The 24258-nt window shown below is 43.2% G+C and overlaps 1 protein-coding gene across 16 annotated transcripts in view; it reads left to right on the plus strand.

Annotated features, from left to right (window-relative positions):
• The window catches only part of IRF2 (interferon regulatory factor 2), a 49274-nt gene extending 26368 nt beyond the window's left edge, over positions 1-22906 (plus strand). For 13 of the 16 annotated variants that reach the window (XM_040698744.2, XM_046939928.1, XM_046939926.1 and 10 more), the window contains 7 exons: positions 4794-4893; positions 5511-5687; positions 8175-8221; positions 11782-11893; positions 15627-15791; positions 20245-20291; positions 21545-22906. In XM_040698744.2, the coding sequence (XP_040554678.1) occupies positions 4794-4893; positions 5511-5687; positions 8175-8221; positions 11782-11893; positions 15627-15791; positions 20245-20291; positions 21545-21856 (960 nt within the window). In that variant the 3' untranslated portion in view covers positions 21857-22906. 16 annotated transcript variants of the gene reach the window in all.
• Positions 22907-24258: the final 1352 nt, after the last annotated feature.

Raw genomic sequence — 24258 nt, forward strand, 5'->3', positions numbered from 1 at the left:
TGTGCTTAGCAGTAGGAAAAGTATTTCAGATTTTAGCATCTCATGGTTAAATATACTGGTGCTGTCTGTAGGTTATGGTCATGTAACCTTTCTCTGTACTCTGGGAATGTACTTGTTCTGCAGTGTAAAAGCACTGCTCCTGTACTAAGGGATTAGTTCTTCGAGTTTAGTGTACTAGCCTACAGAGGCATGTTGCAAGGCATGTCAGGTTGTTTAATGTTTGCAGCTCTGATCCTGTTGTTACAGCAGCTTCTGCCTTGTGCTTTTGGCATAAACTGCTTGCATGCAAAATTTTGTCCTTAGCTAGCATATTCTATATTGACCAAAGCTCACAAATAAAGTATTTTGAAATCTTTTTTTTTCCCTAAAACAAGCTTGAGCTCCTGTCAACACCAGGACGCCAGGCCAAACGGCCTGCACTGAGGTTTATTAGATTCTGATTCTCCACTTCTACATTCAGATTTGGCATCGTCTTGAGCTGCTTTTCATAGAATCATGGAATCACCGAGGTTGGAAAAGACCTCCAAGATGATCCAGTCCAGTTGTCCACCTACGACCAATATTTCCCCTCTAAACTGTGTCCTGTAGTACAACATCTGAATGTTTCTTGAACACCTTCAGGGATGGTGACTCCACCATCTCCCTGGGCAGCCGTTTCCACTCTTCTGGAGAAGAATTATTTCCTAAGGTACTGAACACGACAGGCCCCAGTACCGACCCCTGGGGAACACTGCTCGTGGCCAGTTGGCAGGTGGATTTATCTCTATTCACTACTACTCTCTGGGCACAGCCATGTAGCCAGTTCTTTACCCAGACTGACAAGCTAATAGCACTTGTGAGTGTTTCTGTTTAAAAATGCTTAAAAATTAATTCCAGCAATGAATCATTAAACCAAAAATGTTGCTATTTTTACTGTAATTCCTGACCATAAACAAAGCTGTGCATGGAATCTTTGATAAAATGTCATATGTATCGAAGCATGTTATGTTTGCACAGAATTGACTCTGGAAATTGTAGGATTTCAGGATTTGTATATTTTAGAAATTGGGAAAGTACGGTTCACATTAAAGAAAAGAAGATGGGGCAGATTAGCAAGAGAATGGCACGTGTATGTGTGAACAGGTTTTAAGGAAATAAGATTTAAATACTGAAGAAGTGAGTATCAATCAAAATTTGTCATTCACTGTCTTTTCCTGGGGAATTCTTCTGGACCAAGAGAGGAATTAAGCCTCTCAGTTAACAGTGATAAGTCAGGTAACAGCCCATGTACCCCTTTCCTTCCCCTACTGTCAGTCAGTCACACTACACCTCCTGCTTTGCTCTGCACTGCATTGTTGATGTTTTTTTTTTCCTCCAGATTACACTCCCTCCTCTAGAGGACTTAAATAATAAATACTTATCTTCCTCCTCAGTGAAAATATTTTCCTGCTGAACAGCAGAAGGGAGGAAGGGAATTTCTTTACTGTCCCAGGGAGACGAAACTGGGAGACATGAGAGAAGTTACGTAGTTCAGCAGAGGGCAGAGGTGATGTGAGGAGGAGGATGATGTGAGGTCAGCATCCCTCGTGGATCTGGAAAAGGAAATCAGAGTGGAAACATGCGAAGTAGCTGTAACAGGAGCTGAAAAGCAACCCGCTGCTTTGATGGTTGCTTGGTGTATTACCATCCAGACGGAGGTCACTATTTAAAATTTGGCTTATGACTTCCTAACTGGTCTGATCTCATTCTCATTCAACTGCTTGCAGTTAGGGTTTCAAGTTTGGCCTTCTATTTTCCTCTTCCTGCTTATTTCTAAGAATGTGATGTCTCTTTCCCTTTTGATATCCCTGTAGGATAGTGGTAGCAATGGCCGTTATGCAGCAGCACTTTTGTGGGTTGTGCTTTTGACTTTGATGAGCCTAATTTTATGCACAAACACAAGGCTCCTACAAAAATGCCTGGTGATGAAGTGCTGTGCAAAACAGTGCTTCATTTTCCAAGTCAGTGATTTCCAAGTGATTTCCATTTCCAAGCAGTGATGAGCCCTTTCCTGTTAGTCGTTATTAATGAAGAAGGATATGGGAAAATGTCTGATAATGAGTGAAATAAAAAATCAGTATTTAAGTAGGAAGAATCCAGGTGAACTAGAGCAGAACAACCATTTACGCTGTGGAACTTGTAGCCACTTGAGATTGTTACAATCAGCAGTATTGAGGGACATCAGAGAAGATTAGATATTTACATAGTTGATGAGAAAATGTTTCTGGGCGTAAAAGTAGATATATTTTAAAGTGATGGTACAGGTAGATTATATATATATTATATAACTATATAATAATATAGTTATATATTATATATATATGTTATATATATATATTGATATTATAATTTCTTGGAAGTCCTTTTGCTTCAAGACATGGAATTAGGGAGGATTTTCTGTAATGAACACTTAGACTGCTACTGGGAAAGTCTTCGCACCTTCCTTTGAAGCAGTGAGTACTGTTGATGGTGACATGGTGTTATATCTATAACCTTGTTCAGTGTGCAAGTTCCTAAATAAGTTTTTGAATTTTCAGGCAGCATTTGAAATCAGTGGTATAACCTCTGTAGCACTGTGTAGCATTATCCAAACTTCTCCCCATCCTCAAACATGAGAAGACTTTTTAGTCTGGTCATTTCTTACAATTCTTGATGATAGTTTTTCTTTTCGTTGTTGTTGTTTTTTTCTTTTTAATGGTCTTTTTCCCCCCCCCCCCATACTGATTATCATCTTTAGGACAGATAAGACAATAGAGCTTATTTTAACTCCAGTGAATAGAGTAGTGCTGTGGATGGCAGGACAATGGGATTGAAGCTTCCTTTAGACCTCTTCTACTTGGGAGAGAGGGGAGCATCTCTGTAGGGTGATTTAACTGTACAGAAGGGGAAGAGTAATGTGGCAAAAGGCACATGAGATAAATAATGAGAATGTGTGACAGGGATCACAGAATCATAGAATCACTAAGGTTGGAAAAGACCTACAAGATCATTCAGTCCAACCATCTGCCTATCACCAATAGTTTTCACTAAACCGTGTCCCTCAACACAATGTCTGAATGTTCCTTGAACACCTCCGAGGTTGGTGAATCCATCACCTCCCTGGGCAGCCCATTCCAGCACCTGACCACTCTTTTGCAGAAGGAGTATTTCCTAACGATGAATGAGTTTATTAGAATTTGAAGGAGAACGGAGATCGTGTTAAATCTGCATTTACCAAATTAAAGAAAAGATGAAGAGAAGCAAGAAGAGAAGAATGCAATTCTTAACAAGTGAATTCAAATGTACGGACTGAAGAAAAGAGGTGAAAGTTGTCAAAAAAATACGTGCTTAAGAAAGCAAAGATCATAGAAAAAGGAAGAGAAGTAAACCTAACCTTGACATTAGTGAGATATTAACCAGACAGACAAGGAGGAAGTGCTATTGCTAGGGGAAGGGCAAAGGATTCTTCTCCCCTGACCTTAGACATCTACAATGCAGTTGCTTAAATGAGGGCTGCCAGTCTACAGTTGTTTGCAGTTAATGGAGAGAAATAGGCATTTTTGGGGTGTAATTGAGTTGGTAAGTTGAGGTAAATTGTCCCCTGAAAATGCCCTTCTCTTCACTGACTGTGAAGGGAATCTAAACCTGTAGAGGTGGCAGTTAAGTACAATATGTCAGTGTTTGAAGCCAGGTTAAGGTGCATCTTTTGCAAGAGGAGGATTTTGTTTGTGGAACATAACCCTTCTTCATGGCTTTGCAGAAATGAGCATAAAGTGTTCGTATGCTGTGTTGTATGACATAAAAGCACATCTGGCCCATGAGATCATCCATCTGGCCCGGTGTCCTATCTGTGATGATGGCATGGGCCTAAATGCTAATGGAAAGAGTATTTGAAACGTGTCAGGAGGGATTTAATTCTTTCTGTTCCTGTGCTGTTCAAGTGCTGAAAGCCGTTGAGCTTCCAGAGTTGGAGCTGCATCCAAATTCATCATCCTGAACAGCCACCAGTGCACAATCTTCCACAAGTTTTTCTGTCAAATCTGTCATCCTTAGTAGTGACTTAGTAGTGCACTGTCTTCCATGAGTTTTTTCTGTTCCCTTTGTGAATCAATATATACTTCCACTACGTAAGACATGTGCTGGTTTAACTCTGTGCTTTGTAAACAAAGGACAAAGAAGCCTTCCTTTGGATTGATTTATATCTGCTTCTCCTTGGATCAAAGTTTCTGGGCTAGAAAGTTCAACTACCTTTAAACCCACCCCTGCCCATAGGTATCCCAGTTTTTGTTGGTTTTGTCCCCACTGCAGAGATGTCTTCTTTTGATGTATGACCTGTTTGGTTGGCTGGTAAATTTTAAACATCCCTTTCTTTCACCATGTTAGTGTTTTACTCACAGAATTTTAAACCCCTTGAATTATCTCTGTTCCTATGGTTGTTTATTTTTATATCTGATTTTTCTAATCATGAGAGTGTCAGCGCTGCCAAAACTAGCCTTCGTTTGAATGTTTAGAAATGTTTAGCACTGCATGTTTTATCCGTGTGTCAGCTTGGAAAGCTGCCAGCCTCATAGTCTGTGAAGGGGCATCTGAGTATCTTGTGTACTTGGGTCTGTATTCTGCTTTCACTGACGCCAGAGGATATTTTCCTTTTGAGCCCAGTGACAGCAGCACTGTGTTAGAAGAAAGCAAAACGCTTGCAGATGCTGGAACTGCATTTTTAAGTAAGTGACTTAAAGTCATCAGAAAATCCATCAAGTCAATCAGCATTGGCATTTCCTGTTTGTTTTCCCTTCCAGGAGAAGAAGATTTTTCAGATTCCCTGGATGCATGCTGCAAGACATGGGTGGGATGTTGAAAAAGATGCTCCCTTATTTAGAAACTGGGCAATTCACACAGGTATTGGAACTCTCTTTTTGCAGGACAGATTTTTCACTTGGTTTTCTCTTTTACATTTATATTTTCCTTCTTTCGTGTCTTTGTTTTTACTAACACAGAGAGTGAATTGAAGTTTCCAGATCTGTGGGAGGTTAAATGCTTTTTTCAAGGTCTGCAGTAATCTCCAGCTTTACTGAATGGCCGTAACTCATTTGCATCCAGAAGCACAGTAAAACTTAATTGATTTAAATGTTAACAAGATCGGGTTCAAAATCACTTGGAGTAGAGCATGCTCAGCACTTTGTAGACTTAGTCCCTTAGGCTTTTCATGTGCTTCGATGGAGTTGAGCCAGACTTAATAAAGGTAAATGCTGCGCAAGCTTTTCCATGTTGCTGAAAAGTTGCATCTGATCTGCAGTGCCCTAGGTCTTTCTTGGGCAGAAACTGTTAATCGTGTTCTGGAAACATGCATGAGAATGAGATCACAACATCTACTTTCTCTTGCAACCTCGGCTGCTGTTTGAATGCCTGCCTTGACAACCAAAGGCCAATACCTTGAAGTTAACCTACGCTGTTACTAGTTTATCTTAGGTTTTCGGTTACGCATCATATATGCTTAACTCTCTTTTCTTGCTTAGGAAAATACCAGTCAGGAGTAGATAAACCCGACCCAAAGACATGGAAGGCAAACTTCCGGTGTGCTATGAACTCTCTGCCTGATATAGAAGAAGTGAAGGACAAAAGTATAAAGAAAGGAAACAATGCCTTCAGGGTGTACCGGATGCTGCCATTATCTGAAAGACCATCCAAAAAAGGTAGAGGAGAGAGCTTGTGAGTGTGAAATCGGTGTTGGCTGCGTTGTTACTATGGGGCCTGCATAATATGCTGGTTCTGCTTCTACTGTAAAGTCGGATTTTTTCATCCAGCTGTTCCCTGGAATTTAGGAACTTCTCTGTGAAAAATGGGCTGCATTCAATTAGGGGAATGAGCTGCTTTGAGAGAGATCAACGAGATAGGGTACTGGGCTGTGTAAATGGTGATAGTTCTGTTAAAGCAAATGGAGCTGTATTCAGATGCTAATTGCAGGTATGGTGCTCGTTTGAATTTTGGGGCTGCCAAGTAACTGCTGCCAAGTGGCTGAAGTTTCATTTGAGGCAGTGATACAGCATAAACAGCTGAAGATTTGCGGAGTTATGAACACCCCTAGCTTGAATCAAGAATAATCTTTCCTGCAGGAGGTGTTAATATCAGTGCTGAGCTAAAGCATGGGTTGAGGAAGCTGAGAATACCACAAAGGAGCACCTCTATATATTTATCATTTGTGGCACTGCTTTCAAAATCACAGTATATGTGAGTTGTCCTAGTGGATGAAAGCAGCACAAAGTCATATCTGCTTGTTTCCTATCTCTCGTGAGATAACTGGGCCTTCTCAGTCAAGAAGAGCCATTGGGGCATATTAGAGATTGATACGTTTCGTACAGTAAAGCTCATTCAGAATATGGTGGCAGACATTTTGCTATCTTTTAGCAAGCAAGGATAGAAATAAACTTGCACTCTTTTCATCTGAGTAGGGAAAGTATGCTCTTAAGTGTAGCTGTGGCTTGCACTGAGAATCTGTTTCTGTAGGACCTGGGAACCAAATTCAGCTGCCACTTGGAACTGGGAGAACAAACTCAGCATCTGGGTTTCCTATACAAGGAGCAAACTCATAAGTTTGGCATCCTGGGGGATGCTCTGTTAAATCATAGAGACACTTCTTTAGATAAGTAGCCTAGGCCATGAAAAAACAGGAAGAAGGCTGTGCTCTTTTCCCCCACAGCATGGTAGTGGTGAAGTGGGAAACTTTTTAAATTCCCTAGATTTGGTTTAGGTGATGGATCTCCTACATGCCAGGAGAGGACCCAAGCTCCAGGTCAAACTAAGGAGTACTTGGTTTCTTGTTGAACAGAAATATAAGCATTTTCTTAGCTTTGTTATTGGCTTATGGAGTAGAAAATGGGCTTCCTTATTCCTCCGATATCTCCTAGTGCCTAGATGTATTAGTTGAAAAGATAACCTACCATCCAGATGTCGTACCTCTGCATGATGTTCCTCTAAAATCAAATTTGGTATAGCTCAATTTGCTGCTTTTTAAAATTGTCGCATATAAAGCTCATCTTAATTTTAAGATGTGAATGGAAATGAATAATTTTGGCATTTTGGGGGCAGAATCGTAGTATGAAAAGAAGATCAAGCTGGAAAAAGTAGAATACTTGCTTTGAAACTGTTTCCTCTCTCTCATCTGTGCTGTGTTTTGTACATCCATGAACCATAATGTCACCCATTGAGACAGATTCCTCTCATAGCTGTAAGAACCAGAAGAGTTCATAATGAAAACTGAGATTCTGGAGCTCTGTAGCAGGAGAAGATTCCACTCATAGCAGGAGAAGATTCCACTGCAAATCCAGCTACTATATAACTGACATCTTTTGGCCCTTGTATATCTTCTCATTTGTCCTTTCTACATGATGTGTGGCTAAATTTATGTATGAGTGAGGGCAAAAGAATTTGCCTGCAAACATTTTTAATTCTAAGCCCTATCTTGTAGTAGGGATGGGAGGAATTCCTGGGGCACGACAGTGCAAAGAGCGGGTAGAGCAGAGCTTTCATCAGCAACTCTGGGCTTCCACATGAGGGTCTCCTCAGGACGGAGCAGGGGCAGCAGTGCTGAGGTCTTACAAGGCACAGGAGATCTGGTGAGGGCCGTATGCTCTGGGTTTTCTTCTGGATTCTCCATTCCAGCATGAGTGCCTAAATCACTTTGGCACAAATTATAATATGTATTCCTCTCCCTGTGTTGCAACTATTTACACAAATATGTGCTGAAATTTCCTGTGATCTCTTCTCACACATTAAATAAAAGAGCATTCTCCCTTTTCCTGTTGCTACGTACAGTGAGGATGTCTCAAGTGTGACGAGATATATATTTGGACTCTTTTTCTTTGAGAATTTTCCTCCTCTTTCCTTCTCACTTAAGAGTCCCTGGTTCTTTGTCACTCTTGCATACCTTTCACCTTGCTTTTTTTGACAGATTGCTTTATTTGGTCCTTCAAAAATGAAACTCACACCTCTGTGCTCAAGGTGAATTTTGACTGCCCAGTCTTTAAAGTGGGTTTGGAACTCAGCAGACGGAGTTCTCCCTTTCCTAGGAGGTGCTGCTATTTTGAGTCACATTTGAAAGCTATTTCCTAGTGAATATAGAAGTCGTGGAGGACGATTGATGGCATGGAGGGCTTTAAGAAATCTTCCTTCTGTTGTTGCAGGAAAAAAAACGAAGTCTGAGAAGGATGACAAGTTCAAACAAATTAAGGTAAGAAGTAGCTCGTTGATAGTATGACAGCGTGTGAAAGCAATCTATTGCCTTGTTTTTTTTAATAGTCCCAGTAATGTCTTATGGTGGATATCTGCAAATGTCCCATGCTTTTGGTTTGGTTAAGTAGCTGCAGTTACTTTGGCGTAGTTTTGTTTTCTTTTAAAACGTGAAGCCTGTTAGAGCCACGGCTGACATCATCAGCTGACACAGCCCTTGTGTTGCAATGCCTGGAGGCTGGAAAACTGGCAGCTTTGGCAATATGTTTGCCAGTTGTCTGTGTAAGTAGAAGTACAGTAATTATGGAAGCAGTGCTTGAGAACAATAGAAGTACCTTTTGGAGCAATTAGGTTTTTTTTCTGCAGAAGACATTGGGAATTCATTTTTGTTTAGGAAAGGGGGAGAAGTATGAGAGCCTTATGTTCTGCTCGTGCTTTGTAAGACAGAAGAAAGTTGCAAAGCTCATCAGCCAGCATGAGATTTCTTGTAGAGAACACGGACCCAAACTCACATTTACTTTCCCTGCAAAACATGGTATTTCCTACGATTTGCAGTTACGCTGACGCCCCTCTGAGGTGGTCACTGTAATATACTAGCAGGATTTGGTCCAACATCAGTGTTTTCATAAAGCAAATTGCAAAGTTTCCAGGCTTTCAGGCTTCACAGAAGTCTTTGTTCTTTCATTGAAATCGGGGATTTGAGTGCTGAAAGCACAGCCCATGGTAGCATGCAGCAGTGTCTGTAACAGAACAACAGCTCAGTGCTCTGCTGCTTGCTTGTTAAGGACTGTGGCTTTCATTGTCTCAGCGAAGCAGAGAGGTGAAAACTGAGGGCTGGGAAAATTCCTATATTAAAATGGGATTTGGAAGGCAAAAATCTCTTCTGGTGATGGTGACTTGTATAATTGCATGTCAGAATACTGCCTTACAAATTGTCTGTGATTTCAAATTGTCTGTGAGCTACCAATTTTTAACCATTATGTGTGGATTATGCAGCCACCTGTGATTGTTATCACATGACTGTTTCCCAGGGATCCAGTAAACTCCTTTGGTCAGAGCTGGGCAGCACATGATGCCTTCCTTCCAAAGCTGGCTGCAGTACTTTGCTGTGCCCCTTCTTCATAACTTTTATTTCAGTCAAAATATGAAATACCTGAAAAACTGTAGAGTAAACTGCACAATCTTTCCCTCTTCATTCAAATGAATCTCACAAATAGTAGCTGCTGATGGTATCACTGTGATGTCTGGGAGATTATTATGTGCAGCAGGTGAGTTAATGCAGATGCACATTTTTTGAACACTAGGAGCTGCTTAAATTTCTTTGCTTGGTGATGTGAACTCTCAGCTGCATGGTTTTTGTTAAAAGCCTTGCAGTTATCTTGAAAAGCTCTGCTTAGTGAAATCGGGTGGGTGGCTGTTCCATGACCTGCCTGCTGACCTCTGTGGGGTAACACCAAGAGAGGGAGAAGCTAAGGGTCAGAGAAAAGGGACTTCAGTGTAACAGAGCCTCACATGGAGCTCCCCCATGTCACTGCTGCCAGACCCTGTGGGTGCCCAACTTCCTAAGGTAACTGCTGATGTGAGTGGAGAGAGCTGCTAGACACCACCGGGTGAGACCTTGGTTCCTGCCCATGCCTGACTGGTGAGGCTGAGCTTGAGCAGGATGCTCAGCCAGGACTCTTCCCTTCCTTGACCCCCCTGGTAATGTGAGAGCCTGCACCTAATCCCTAGGTAGGGGGGCACATCTCCCACCTTGCAGATGCATCTCCTGATCAGTGGGCTCTTGGGTATATGGGAGAGGCCAGAAGTAGCTGAGTAGTCCAAGGAGACATGAATAGGCTCTTTCCTTTGAAACAGAGGTAAAGGTTGAACTGCCTGTGTGAGATGTAATCTCTGCTTTATGGTAAATGCATAATTTTGATGATGCATGCAGCTCCCCACTGAGATAATTTTTCAGTTTAAGTGACGCCTTTCCCCATCCTTTCAGCTCAGCTTCCTCCAGGCATCCAGACACTGGAAAGTGGTGTAACACCAACTGTGCTGATATCCACGTCCCTTTGTGGACCTGGCCCCATCACCCAGGTTTTAGGATGTACATTTGCTTCTGCAACTGAAAAGGGCAGCTAAATAAACTCTGCTGTACTGAAACCTTAGCAAACCTGAGCAAGTTATGGTGCAAGCAGCATTCCCTTGGGGGCTGTTGTGTTTGCCAGGGCATTGCATGGCACCGTGGCTCCAGTGCAGAGTCCTCATCTGTCTGCAGTCGGTGAGCCCGGATGGATCAATAGCAGCTAATTTTATCTTTTCCTGCTTTCTGGGTCTTTGACACGTGGGCTGACACCACCAGTGGGGTTCATCAGGGACCATGTGCCATTTAGCACTGTAGCTGCCTTACGCTCCTCTGATGTGCAAAAAGGGGCCTGGGAACAGGCTGTGTGACTGCACTCTGGCCTTGCCAGAGGGCTGGGAAAGCACAGATGTGTGTCCAAGTGACAGCTCTTAACGAGTGGGTCCCAGTCACTGCAGGTGGCATCCAAAAACTGCATGTCATCCTGTCCCTGGTGTGTCCCCATGATAACCCTTCATATGGTTATTGCTGTGAAGGGCTAGCACCATGAGTCCTGAGGCTTGCCTCTGCCCTGCACTTACTGAGGTGTTTCAGAGCGGTGAATGTGGGCATGGCAAGGCAACAGGTCAAACTAGCAGTTCTGCACCTCTCTGCAGATGCCATCAGTGTGACAGCAATGCAGAACTTGGCTTTAAGTGGCAGCACTGCCAGCCCAGAAAGAGAGCTGAAGGCTTTAGACTTTCTACCTGATAACCTTGTGTGGGTGCTAATACCAGGGAAGGGGCTGCGCATGTAGTTAGTTCTTTACAAGTGTTTATAGCTTTTGCAAGAAATCCTGAGTTTGTGGAATTAACATTTTTTTGGTGTCTGGTCTGAAGGGAGATTTTTTGATTCCCTTTGGAATGTACCAGACCTACAGAGTATGCATCTTGTGTGCAGCTCAGTATATATAGAACAGGTGGTGTTTTCCCACTGCTATTGCCCTATGGTAATGCTTATGATGTGATCTAAAAGGCTGTATTTAGTGTAAACACTTTGATTTGCTGCAGAGAAAAATTAAGGCTAGAATTTAGTAATTATTAAACTGAAGCTAGGGCTTCCTTTCAGAGAGTGCTGAGAGACAGAGCGTGTTTGGAAGAGAAGGAGGATGAAAATGAAATAGGATACATTTGAAAGCAATGCTTCTTCCTTGCTTGTTCTAAATGTCGATCTCCTGTAATAAATGGCACACTAATTTCTTGCTCCCAGAAGACTCACTCTAAATCTGAGGATTAAAAATAGCTGGAGTTTCAAAGCTGAAGATTTGGAAGTAAACTCTGGCTGCTTCTCAGGGAACCAAATTACTTGTTCCGATACTTTGTCTAACAGGGAACAGTGGGAATGGGGCAGGCAGAAGCAATTTGATTTATTACCATCTCTGAACAATGAGATGAACTTAGTCCAGGCTCCTAAAATAAATCAAACCTGACCCAACTGTACTGTTTTCATTCTAGCAAGAGCCAGTTGAATCATCTTTTGGGATTAATGGGCTAAATGATGTTACTTCTGACTATTTCCTGTCCTCCAGTATAAAAAATGAAGTTGACAGTACAGTGAACATTGTAGGTAAGTACTCCTATGCTTTTCATATCTGCTAAGCATACAGGTGAATTCAAAGACGTATACATGAAATAGGTAATGCTAGGGAAAAAAACCCAAACAACAACATTTGACTGTTTCGAGCTCGCCTTTCCAGCAGCACTGTGCACTTTGGAGAAGATCCCAGGTTATAACCATGTCTGTGTATCTGTTGTTAGCCTAAGCTGCACAAGGTCCTGCCTGCAGGCCAGCCCCACCACTCTGCAGTGATGGCGAGCAGCACTACTGCAGCATGGCTGTTTCTCTGAGAGCAGAGCACGTAGGAACTTCTTCAGGTGGCTTTCCCTGACATCAGCTTTCTGCACAGTACAGTCCTCTGCTCTGAAGAGATACTGCTCAGTGTCCGTGGGAGGTTATGCCGAAGCTGGGAGATAGAAGGACTTGGGGTTTTTTTTCTTAACATTGAGTTAATTCTTCATGTCACAGAGCTAAGAAGAAAGATCAGTGAAGTCTGTATTTACAAACAGGTACATTAGGAATTAGATGTCATCTCAGAATGTGAATGATTGGCCCTTGGTAGAATAACTGGGCTGGTTTTGACAGCTCTTCTGTGGCTAAGGTTGTCACTGAAGTGAGGGCTCCTAGCAACGTGACCCATATACTATTTTCTCTGGAGTTCTACTTCTATATATGAGAAAAAAAGTGCTTGAAAAATACGTTGATCTTCTTTTTGCGAAGGTGGCAGTAATTGCATGTACTGACTGTTCTTTTCTACCATTTTTTTTTACATCACAGGGCTCTGTTAAGTCATTCCCACAAACACTTCCATAGTTGAGGAGTTCACGAGTGTTCTTTTTGTTCTTTTCATGGCAGTTTATTTCATCAGCTCTTTCTTTGTAAGAGTGTTAGGACGTGAATTTGTTCGTACTGTTACAGAGAGCTTTATGACTTGAAGGAATTACACTAAAACGAATTACATATACTGACTGACTCAAACCCAGATCTGAAATATGCCAAGGCTGATATGCAGCCCTGAGGAGGAAGATTCCTACACTTCAGTTTTATTGTAAAACCTCCAAGTTAAACAGAGATCAATTAACAGCAGTCTTTGCAGCGTACCTGGTGTTCCCAGAATCCACACACATACAAGAGAGTCATTTTACTGGAACAGCTCAGTTTTCTACAGTGCAGCATATCCTGAATTCCTGTTCAATTTTAGTAGGAGATGAACCCATGTTGCACCTTGGAAGATCTCAGTAATTTACAGAACAGGACTCGGGGGGATATTAGAGTTCTTGAAAGGTCTAACATGGAAACCAAGGGAGGAGCAGAACTGAATTCCCCCTGTGGGGCTTTTGTTTTCCTTTGGGCTCACAAGGGAGATCTCCAGTTAGCAGCTTGGTTTTTTTTTCCCCTTTGCTCCTATGGATAGGCCCAGTATCCATTTTCAAGGGTATGGCAGCAAGGTTTGGGTGGATAACTGTGACCCAACATTGTTTAATTAATGGCTAGGGAAGCGTGCTGCTTATCCAAACTGAAGAGAGAAGTCTTTATTTAGTACTCCAAGCCAGTATTTAATATAAACAAGGGAGAAGGGGTAAAATAGATATATTCTGCAGAAAAAAAAAAGAGAAGTCAGCTGGAGGGGAGAAAAGACAAACAGCACCTGCACTGTTTCTGTCGTACGTGCAGCTCAAATGAGAGTGGTGGCGTATTGCCCAAATGAGCAGTATGTTTTGCTGCACTAAACTTATCTCTCTGGGTGGGTAAGAATTCTCCAGGTATTGAGGAGAAAGATAAAACACTGCAGATGGCCTGCTCTTATCCTGGAAGGGTTGCACAATACTGGCTTCTTGTGGATAAAAATTAACTCTGTGTGTGTGTGCTCCTGCCCCCCAGCACCCCAGTGTAAAGCAGATGTTTTCAACACAAAATGGTAGTGATAGTAGTGATTCAACTGAAACAAAAGGCTATCAGATATGTATGTCATTTTCTGTATGTTGGAATTGTCTCATAGACTGCACAGCCAGGTTCAGGGAGTTTTCAATAGTTGGCTGGTGCTTCACACAGCTTTTCCCTGAGAGAAAACCCTGTTACTTTTCTTCTTGAAAACACTGTGCTCTAACCTTGCCCAAAAGATAGAAGCCAGGAGTGGGTTGTGAATTCATGCGTATTCATTTGAGTTCATCCAGGAAGAGATACATCTGTCCTTTTTGAATTAATAATCAGAGTGCTTAGGTCACTTAACTGAAGAATTTCAAGATGTGCTGTGCTTCATTTACTACATTCTTCTTCATCATGGGTTCTGGTAAAACAAAAACAAACGCTGTCTGAATTTCTAATAATTCAGTCCCATATAGCTTGGTGAATTAACCATGACTGCTCCTTGAAACATCCAGTATTGGCCACTTCTGGAATGGCATTGCCAGGTGGGGTGGGCTGCTGGTGCCTGAAAGGTCATCACTTGTTGCTGCATAAAACTTAAAGTAGGCATTTATCACTGTACAGTGTTGTTAAGACTAACAGCAGTTCACAGCATGCAAATAAATCTGGACCGGTTCCTCTGGCATAGAATCTTCCCAAACTGTTGTTGAAATTGGTAGGAATTTGTCTGCATGAAGGTTGTTCCTTTTGATGCTTTATGGTGCAGTGAAAGAACATCGATAGTCTTTCCTTTTCTCTTGGGCAGCAGTGGATTCAGGTTAGCCATTCCCTGAGGTGGTTCCTCACCTGCTTGCTGTTTTGATATGGCCAGTGGCTTTTAGCTCAGTGCCAGATTAACGCAGTTGTCACATGTTCATATTGCTGGGACCAAAAGGGGAGTTGTACAAGATGGGGAATTGTCTCTAGCAGCTCCAGAGAGAGCTGAGATTTTGGTTTTTACCACTGTAGTTCTTTGCTGAGTAACTTCTAAGTTTCTTCCTCCGTTTCAGAAGGGTGTTCTGTAGCACAGCTAGTGCCTGCAGAGTGCTTTGGGGTGCTTGCAAAGCATCTATGGTACCTTTACTTTGTAGAAATAAAAATATTACTTTGGAATTAAATATTACTTTCCAGGGGGGCATAGGAAAAACGTGTCAATAACTAACCAGACAGTAGCTGTCAGTCATGGACCACGGGGACTACAGAGTATAGGTTCAGCTATGATTTTCTACATGCCATCACTGACATTGCAAGTAGCAGTGAGAATAAGCATCTAATTGGAGAAATATTTTTTTGGACATGTCGTGTATTAATTGGCTTTTCACCGTATTTTTCGTGACTGTGAGGCCAGTTTTCTGTGTAGCAGTTATGACTTATTTGCTCTCATGGTGCATAATCAATGTGAAAGCATCCAGATGCTATGGGGTGTTGGCAGCTTGCTAGGTGAGGACGCTTTCCCAGATTAAGAGGGATTGCCGTGGTCTGTATGTCCTGGTGAGGAAAGAGTGTGGCCATGGTGTTCCCTAGGAAAGCGTCAGGGTAGCTGGTGTGTTGAGGTGAGCTCAAGGGCATTTTGAGTGAGAGCCAGGAAAGAGTTAGGCATTCTCAGTTGTCACAAGTGGAAAAGAAATTTCTTTGAAGGTGGTGGAAACTTAATAAATCACATAGTTTTCCTGTAGAAGTCCCACTGAAAGCAGGTGGTGGACGTGGAAGAAAGTGCTGAGACTGTATCAAAGACTCCAGTTCGCTCAAATACCAAGCTTGTCCTTGGAGCATGCTCTTAGATTCAGCAGAGTTGACATATTATGAGTAATCGATATTTTTTTCTTCCAACTCCAAGTTGTAGGACAGCCGCACCTTGATGGCAGCAGTGAGGAGCAGGTGATAGTTGCCAATCCTCCAGATGTTTGCCAGGTAGTAGAGGTGACAACAGAAAGCGATGAGCAGCCTCTCAGCATGAGCCAGCTGTACCCCCTACAGATCTCCCCTGTCTCGTCCTATGCAGGTAAGCATCCTCACGTTTCTTTATGTTCTTATTAAGAAATGTTCGAAAGACACTGAACTTGGTAGGGAATGCCAGGCCCAGAGGCAGGGTCTTTGGGGAAAAGCGGGCTCTTCAAGGGCAGCTGGCACAGATACAGATTCAGTAATGTCTGTTCTGCTGGCTTCTGTATTTTTAACTCAAAAACTCATGCTCCTGTATATTAATTTTACACTGGGAAACAGCTCAGCAGAGCTGAAGATGGAAATACAAGCTGCAGTTTTTAGCCTGTGACTAATGGAAAAAGAACGTTTTTAGATGTAATGTAGAGAGGTCTTTTCATCTTCTATTAGAGGGACATTTTCAGTGGTACAAGTGATACGCTGCAAATATATTATGCCCCCCTGGCAGCCTGATCTTTTAAAGATAAAAGGTCATAATCTCTGCTGTATGTTTCCATGGTGCTTGCCATAGTGGATGCAGAGTGCTAAAGGCTGCATTAATGATATGTAATGCAAATGTGAATCTGAGGGCCCTGGGGGGGTGGATCTGTCTTGTTACAAATAGTCTGCAGACCAGAACAGCCATGTAGTGACTGATAAGAAGGGGTCTGTGGAAGTCTGGCTTCCAATGTCTGTCTCCCGTCTGGATTCTCTGATATCTAAAAAAGGGTGAGATAACAGGCTTTCCCCTGAGTCAGGGTGCTAATGGTTTCTTGTTGTTATCTGGCCCCTTATTTTCATAAAACTGGTAGGAAGTTAAGAGTCTTGGCCCTTATTTATCCCTTGTCCAAGGCTGACAACATGTTCAGAAGCTGTTAGGGGAGAACAAACACAAGTGTACACATGGGCACACTGTCGAGTTCCTGCAATGATACAAGCCTTATTTCTGTAGGAAGCTGGGCAAAACTGCGTTTGAAAGTAGAAAAGGTTTCATATCCAACCTGTCCTTCCTTTTTCAGTGTGTTGTTAACTTGCAAGCTTCAGGGGACGGAGGCAAAAACAGAAATGTCATCTTTTTAGGCAAACTTGAGTATTAATTGTTCCCACTGCAGTTTATTATTTTATACATGGTTTTGCCTTTGACTCATTAAGCTGAATTACTTCCAGATGCGTTTTTATAAAATATGTATGTAGGAATTTTTATCTTTGGGTCTGGGTGAATATTATGATGTTCTGTTGAATAGCCTCCAATGTTAGTCTCAAACATTGATATACGGTCATGCTTCCCCACGTGTTTAGTCTGTAATGGTCAGAGCATTTAAAAGGGCTTTGCAAAGCATAAGGAGGGGTGCTTTAATTTACTTGCGGTGGGAGACAGGAACATTTGTCCTTGTTCCAAATGCTTCTTGCAAAACTGTTCCTGGCTGTGTGAAAGCAGCAATGATGCTTTTTTTTTTTGACCTCAGCTGAAGGATCTAAGCTCTTGGAATGCAGACAGAAGTCACCACTTAGGTCTGAAAGTCATTGTAATTGCTTGGGCTGTGACAATAGAGAGGGACGATCTGGTGACAGGAGAATGAGCAAGTCCTGAGTTACCTCTCCAGAAGTCAATGCGAGAAGTCTACATAAACGAAGCATGACTAAAGTACCTCTGCTATCCCCTTATCTTGTCTTAGTATCCTTGTGGATTTCAGCTTTACTAACTTGTATCAGGGCCTACTAAACCATTACTAAGATGGCACAGGAGATGATTTCATGCTACCGATATGCCTTTGAATGCATCCCAAGACAGGATGAAGATGCTGGTTACCTTACTGGGGGCCAATAAGATGTGGAGTGCTGCTAGGATCTGTCCTGGGACTAGTCCTTTTTAATACCTTCATCAGTGAGCAGAAGAAGTGGTGAAGTGCATGCTCACAAAATTTATAGTAGACACCAAATAGAGGACACCATCAATATGCCTGAGGGCAAGGCCACTATCTAGAGAGACCTTAGAGAAGCTGCAGGTATGGGTCAGCGGGAACCTTACAATGTCAGCAAAATCATCTAGGTCGGAAAAGACCTCTGAGATCACCAATTCCAACCAATTCAGCAAGGATAGATGCAAAGTCCTGTGCCCGGGAAGAAAGAGCCCTTTGCAGTGATTCAGTCTGGGGTGATTGGGATCAGAAGGAGCTCTGCAGAAAGGGGGTGGTAGTGAGCGGGACATGGGCCTGCAGAGAAAGCCACAGCCTTCAGGAGCATGGCTAGTTGATCTAGGCAAGTGATCATCTCCCTCTACTCAGCGCTAAGTCACACTGCTGCCAGTGTATTGGGTCCAGTTTTGAGTCCCTAGTCAAAGAAAGACACAAACAGACAGGAGCAAATGCAGGAAAAGGCTGCCAGGATGATGAGGGGTTGAAGCACTCATCCTCTGTGAGGAGATGCTGAGGGACAGGGCTTGTTCAGTCTGGAGAAGAGGTGGTTTCGGTAACCTCGTGGCAGCCTGTCCACATCTACAGCAGTGTTACTGAGAAGGTTGAGCAGGGCTCTTTCATGGTGGTGCATAATGAAAAGTAAAAGGCAGAAATTGAAGCAGTAGAACTTGGTCCAACTGGATATAAGAAAAAATGTCACTTTTTTCACCACAGGGTTTTCCAGAACCCTGACATTTATAGGTCATTCTTGTGATGTTTCTAGCTTTATCTTGTTACACACAAAACCGTATAGATACGGAGCCCCAAAGCTGCCCTTGTGCCTCTGCTGAGTTCAGTTGCCTACTCTGTCAGGTGCTACCACTGAGTGGCAGGGAAGAGGATGACCATAACAGCTGCACAGGAGCACTTAGTTTAGCTCTTCTGAAATAACAACAAAAAAAGTAGCCGTAGGTATCAGCTGTCCTACATAAATCTGCTTTATTTCAAAAACACCTCTAGTTCTTTTCTGAGGTTACACAGGCAAATGATATTTCTGGCCCTTATGAGTTTCCTCATATTTCCATTGACGTCTATGAAATCCATTTTTTTTAGTACCGAGGCTGTTCTTGTCAACCTCATCTTGTTTGACACTGATTCAAATAACCTTCTTGATTCAGATGACCTCTCTAACTTTCCATACCAGAGTGGCTAGCTTCCATGGCTTTTCCTAACTATAGTGCTCTCTCTTGCTCAGCATTTTGTTATGTATAAACATCAAGGATGGATTCCTTTTCACCTACATCACTATCTTCTGTTGCCACATGCTTCTTCATGTCAAGGAATATGTGTTTCTTGTCTCTTTGTGGATTCCTCCGATTGACTGTCTCTGGGGCCATTTCTCCTTCTGTCCACATTACTTTCTGCCTCTCCTTCCCCTTTCCCTCCTTTCCAGTCTGGCTTAATTAGCCAACTTTATCACGTTGTCGCATCTCTCTCTACCTGTGTCAGTGAATGAGGAGCCCTGCAGAGTGTTAACTTCATAGGGCTTCACAGTTAGATCCTCTGCCTTGCTGCATGTTGTGACTGGGACTCGGGAGTAGGCAAGGTGCCAGCTATGGAAGTTAATGGTGTTTAGCAGCTGAGCTGCCTGCTTACTTATTTCAGAAGGACTTGGAGTGCAGTTTAGATCCGTGGGTCTGAAAGAACAGCTGAGCCCACGAGTTTATGGCTCTTTGCCTAAACTTGGTCCTTAGCTGAGCCTCTGGGGAAGAGCAGGGAGTTGCCAGTCTTTCTGGACACGTGCGGGGAGTTCATGTGGTCCTACCCCCTGCTCTAGCAGGGCCACCTAAAGGGCTTGAAAATACAGTGGGGCTCAGACTCTTCTGCAAGCAAGGGCTGAGCTGCATGAGGGTGGCCGTCCTCCTGGAGCTGCTGCCCTGTCCCCCAGTGCAGAGGGATGGCAGCTGGTGTGCACTCTTTGGAGGTGGGTGGTTCTGGGGCTGCCCTGCTGTGGTGCAGGAGGCAATTGCATTTCTCTGTGCTGGAGTGGTGGGCAGAGGGATGAGGAATAGGGTGTGGGGGCAGGGCCAAACCGAAATAAGGTCAAAGTGTAACAGCAGTAGTAAAGTGCAAGAACTGATAACGAAGTCTTGAGGTGGCAAACGGAGATAACAGTTTATGAAACAAAACCACGCTTATCTCCTCTAGGGTGGTGTTGTTGATGGTTTTGCAGGGAGATAAAAGTAAGGATTTGCAGAGGACTTTGGTCATAACTGGCCTCAAGCTACCAAGAGCAGGAAAGGGGCAGAGGGGGCATTCCCCACCGGCAGGAGTCTCTCTCTGCCCAGAAGTGTGAGCAATAACACCTACCTGCTTCTTCCACCTCTGTTGCAGTCTATTCCAGAGTGCATCCATATTAACCGTGATGACCACTGGAATTTACTCCATAGTTCAACGATGCTGTGTTGTCTGGCCCTTAGATTACTTTACAGGGGGTTCATGGTTTACTATTCTTTGCCGATTGTTTGGCTTGGCTCTGTTTGCCTGTACTTGTTTGAAGTGGATCGTGCCTCTTGAGCTGGATTTTGCTACTGTAGTTAAAATTACTTGGGTTTCATTTTTGCCTGTTTTGTTTGACAGAAAGTGAAACGACCGACAGCGTTCCAAGCGATGAAGAAAATGCAGAGGTAAGTGTGTTCTGGATTTGCAATGCTTTGGAGCAAGATTTCAAAGTAGTGTCCTGAGGGATTCTTTCCACTTCTTCATTTGCAACTGTCTGCTAGCGGAGCATTTGTGTTTCATAGCTGTGAGAGAAAGAAAAGGTAGGAAGCTTCAGAGGAGACAAACGTTGGGGTGATTTTCAAGCAGAACAGATATCTCTGCAAGTTCATCCTTCCTCATCTGTCGAAGCTACAAGGAGATTGATTTTCATGAGAAAATACTCTGCAGAGCCATCAGCAGTGCCAGCTGGTTTGTTAATATGGAGCAAACTATTGAACCTTGTCACGTGCATGCGTGCGTGTGTACGCTGCATTGACATTGCTGGGCAGTGAGTATTTTATCTCGGCTGAAAACATACTCGCTTTGTTTTCCTTAAATGGCATGTGAACTCATACCATTGGAGGAAATGCTTACACATGTGATGGAAATACAACTCGAATGTTTGAGGTGTGTGAGGCCAAAAGCTTTCTCGAGCAGGCAAGACTGAGCACACAGCAAGAGCTACCTTCTGTCTGCATGGTTATAATAGTGTTTGTTCCTCTGCTCCGAATCAGAGGAATGTTCCTACTTCCATGAGCAGGTGGAAAATAAGCTACCTGTGAGAGTTTGTGTCACAAGGAAGAGAGAAAAGTGTGGAAATGCCCCAACCACTGCACCAGTGGTGGCTGAGGTGGGGGCTCCCCATCTCCCCAAACCCAGTGAGGAACCTCCTTTGACAGGATGTGCCACTGCAGCATGTGTGATGGGGAAAGGACAGGATGCTCATGTTTCCTTATCAAACTTCATCCCTGTGATGAGTGGACATGCTACCAAGGGATTTTCCTGGCAGCGTTACCTCTGATGACAGAGCTTTTGAGTCTCTGTGCCAGCTCTCCCTAGTCATGGAGGAGATTTCCATTTGAAGCTCTTGAGTTTTAGGTCACGTGTGTCCAATTTTGTCAATGGCATACTGTGTATAAGGTCTTTATTTTCCATCAGAAGAATGGGCAGGGTGTCTTGAGTGCTGGAGAGCCACCAGGGTTAAGATACAGGACTTATAAAGGAAGAACTGACAGAGAGCAAAGACAGTCAAAGCCAGCTGCTGGTGACTCAGGCTTTTAGAGATGGGGTAACTCCTTTGCAACGTGTGGATATTTCTGTCTTCATCTTATTACTGGGAGCAGTTTGCAAAGTGCCTTCACTCATGCAGCCTTTCTTCATTCTTCTTCCCCCTTCCTAGGGACGACTTCATTGGCAGAAGAAAAACATTGAAGGCAAACAGTATCTCAGCAATCTGGGAATGCGGAACACTTCTCATATGCTTCCCAGCATGGCTACTTTTGTAGCCAACAAGCCTGACCTCCAGGTCACCATCAAAGAAGAAAGCTGCCCGCTGCCTTACAACAGCTCCTGGCCCCCTTTCCCAGACATCCCTCTGCCACAAGTAGTGTCCACAGCCTCCACTAGCAGCAGCCGGCCGGACCGCGAGACACGGGCCAGCGTCATCAAGAAAACGTCAGACATCACCCAGTCAAGAGTCAAGAGCTGCTAAGCCTTTGACAGTGTGTTTTTTAGCTTTGTTTTGTTTGGTTTTGTATTTTACGTTTCTCTAGGAGAGGTTCAACCCTTGACGCACATTAGACAAATCTAAGGTAAAGAAAGCCTTGGCAATATCAAACATTGCTGTGTCTGACTCCAGTGCCGGAGTGTTTTTAACTCAGGACTCCAGCCGTCAGTGTGTACATCTGAACCCAGGTGGACTTGCAAGGTTGCTACGTAGGAAAATAAAACAAGAACTTTGGCCCACTTGCAGGTTCCAGTGTTTCATAAGAGGACCAACTGACCACAAGGGAAGTGGTGCTGCTGCGCTTCTTGCTGTCAAGGCTGTGATGGAACTGAAAGCCTCAGAATGGAAGAGAAAATGTGAACTAGCTGGAATATTTTTAAATAAAAAAAAAAATCTATTGTGAATATTGTACATAGTGCAGTACTAGCAACGTTGCAGTCTGCTTCTGCACCTTATTAAGAAAGCACTTACAAAAGGCCTTTTATTACCTTGCTCTACTTAATGGCACATTGAAGGTCCCTCCCCACCTGTATTCTTTTCCAAGGCTATTCTTGCTAAAGTGTCTTTAAAGAATAGTGGAAAGGAAAGAAAGTTAAAACTTCCCATGTGGATTTCATACATTTTAAGACTGCTTTTCTCGTGTTTGTTTTCTAATCTGCTATGCTTGAATGCCGCGTGGTACAATAGGGGGAAAAAAAAACCTATTACAGAGATGTTATGCAAATTCCCAGATTTAAAACAAAGAAGAAGAATACTCTAATTCTAACCAGAGCAAGCTTTTTTATTTTTTATACAGGGGAATATTTTATTCAAAATAAAATTCTAAAGTGAATATAATTTTTTTTAATCTTTTCTACAGCAAATTTATAATTTTAAGATTCAATCCTTGGTTATCAGCAGTTATTACATCCTTGTGGCACATTTTTTTTTTTTTTTTAATTTTGTAAAGGTGAAATAGCTTTTATGAGCTCATGTAGCAATCAGATTATCCTGTGGATTGATAATAAATATGGTATATAGTTAAATTTTTAATAATCCTCTTGTTTGCCTCTCTTTTTTAATCTTTCAGAAGCCCCAGATGGCACGGGTGTTTGATAGGTGGATATGACCGCTCGGAGTGAACTATTAGCATGAGCCACCTTTACAGTTTCTGCAGTGCTCATCTGACGGAGTGGGAAGTACTCTGCTCGAGACATCTCGAGGTGGAAAGAGGAACTAGTGCTTAATGGCAACCAGCTCGAGTTTGGCCTCACGTGCACAGGTTGGGAACTGCGGAACCTCTCCTGGTGCTATTCCGTGGTTCAGCTCTGAGGAAGGCATCTCATGGAGGGGAACTTGGGGACGTTCATCCGCAGCCTAGTGTGGGCTCGGCTAAGCTTGCCCCATTCCTGGTAGATAACGAGTTTGCTCTTGGTTTGCTTGTTTCAACGGTAGTTTCTTATTAGTGGAGTGAATCAGAAGTCAAGTAAATACTCGAAGCAGACGTTCTCCTAGCCTTTCAACATTTGTTGCATGATGGCAAATTCTGATTTCCCTGGTTTGGGTGAATGATAGAATGGCTTGGGTTGGAGGGGAGCTCGAAGACCATCTAGGTCCAAGTACCCTCCCTGCTGACAGGGTTGCCAACTGCTAGATTGAGTCCAAGATCAGGCTACCCAGGGCCCATCCAACCTGGCCTTAAACACCTCCAGGGATAGGACATCCACAGCCTTTCTGGGCAGCCTGTGCCAGCACATCACCAACCTCTCTGTGAAAAACTTCCCACTGACATCTAATCTAAGTCTTCCCTCAGTCTGTATCTGATGGATGGTGTGTAGCGTCTTGCAGGATTACCTGGTAGTGGTGGACAAGCCATGCCATTGATCCTGCGAAGCACTGTGAGCTTTGGGCTATCACACAGAGTGTTCTTCAAATGTGGTTATCTCAACTGTTGAGTACGTGTAGAGTGTTGTGTATATTTCTCTGTTGAGCAGTAACGGGCACAAAATTGGCTGTATCAAAAAGAAGATGTATTAATTGGCTATTTAAAAGGCTCAGGTTCTGGCCAGTAGAATGTTCCTATGTTCTTAACCTGATACTACAATTCCAAATTTCATCACAAGTCTGCATGAGACTTGCAATTTTGTCTTACCAAACCAGTGAGCTAGAGAGCTTTGGTGGGAAGTTGTTCTGTAGCATCTCCCAGCCCCTTCTAAGATGGTGAGATCCTGTTTGTTAGGCAGTGACTTCACAGGATCACAGAAGAACTAGGGTGGAAAAAACCCCTAGGGCACGTTGGATCTGACCTGTTGAAAGCAGAATCTTGGAATAGGTTATCCAGAACCATGTCAAACCAAGTCTTTCTAGCAGGGGAGACCAATCTCTTCTTCACCCTACAATCTTCAGCA

The sequence above is a fragment of the Gallus gallus genome, chromosome 4 (assembly GCF_016699485.2).
Source record: "Gallus gallus isolate bGalGal1 chromosome 4, bGalGal1.mat.broiler.GRCg7b, whole genome shotgun sequence".
NCBI lineage: Eukaryota > Metazoa > Chordata > Aves > Galliformes > Phasianidae > Gallus > Gallus gallus.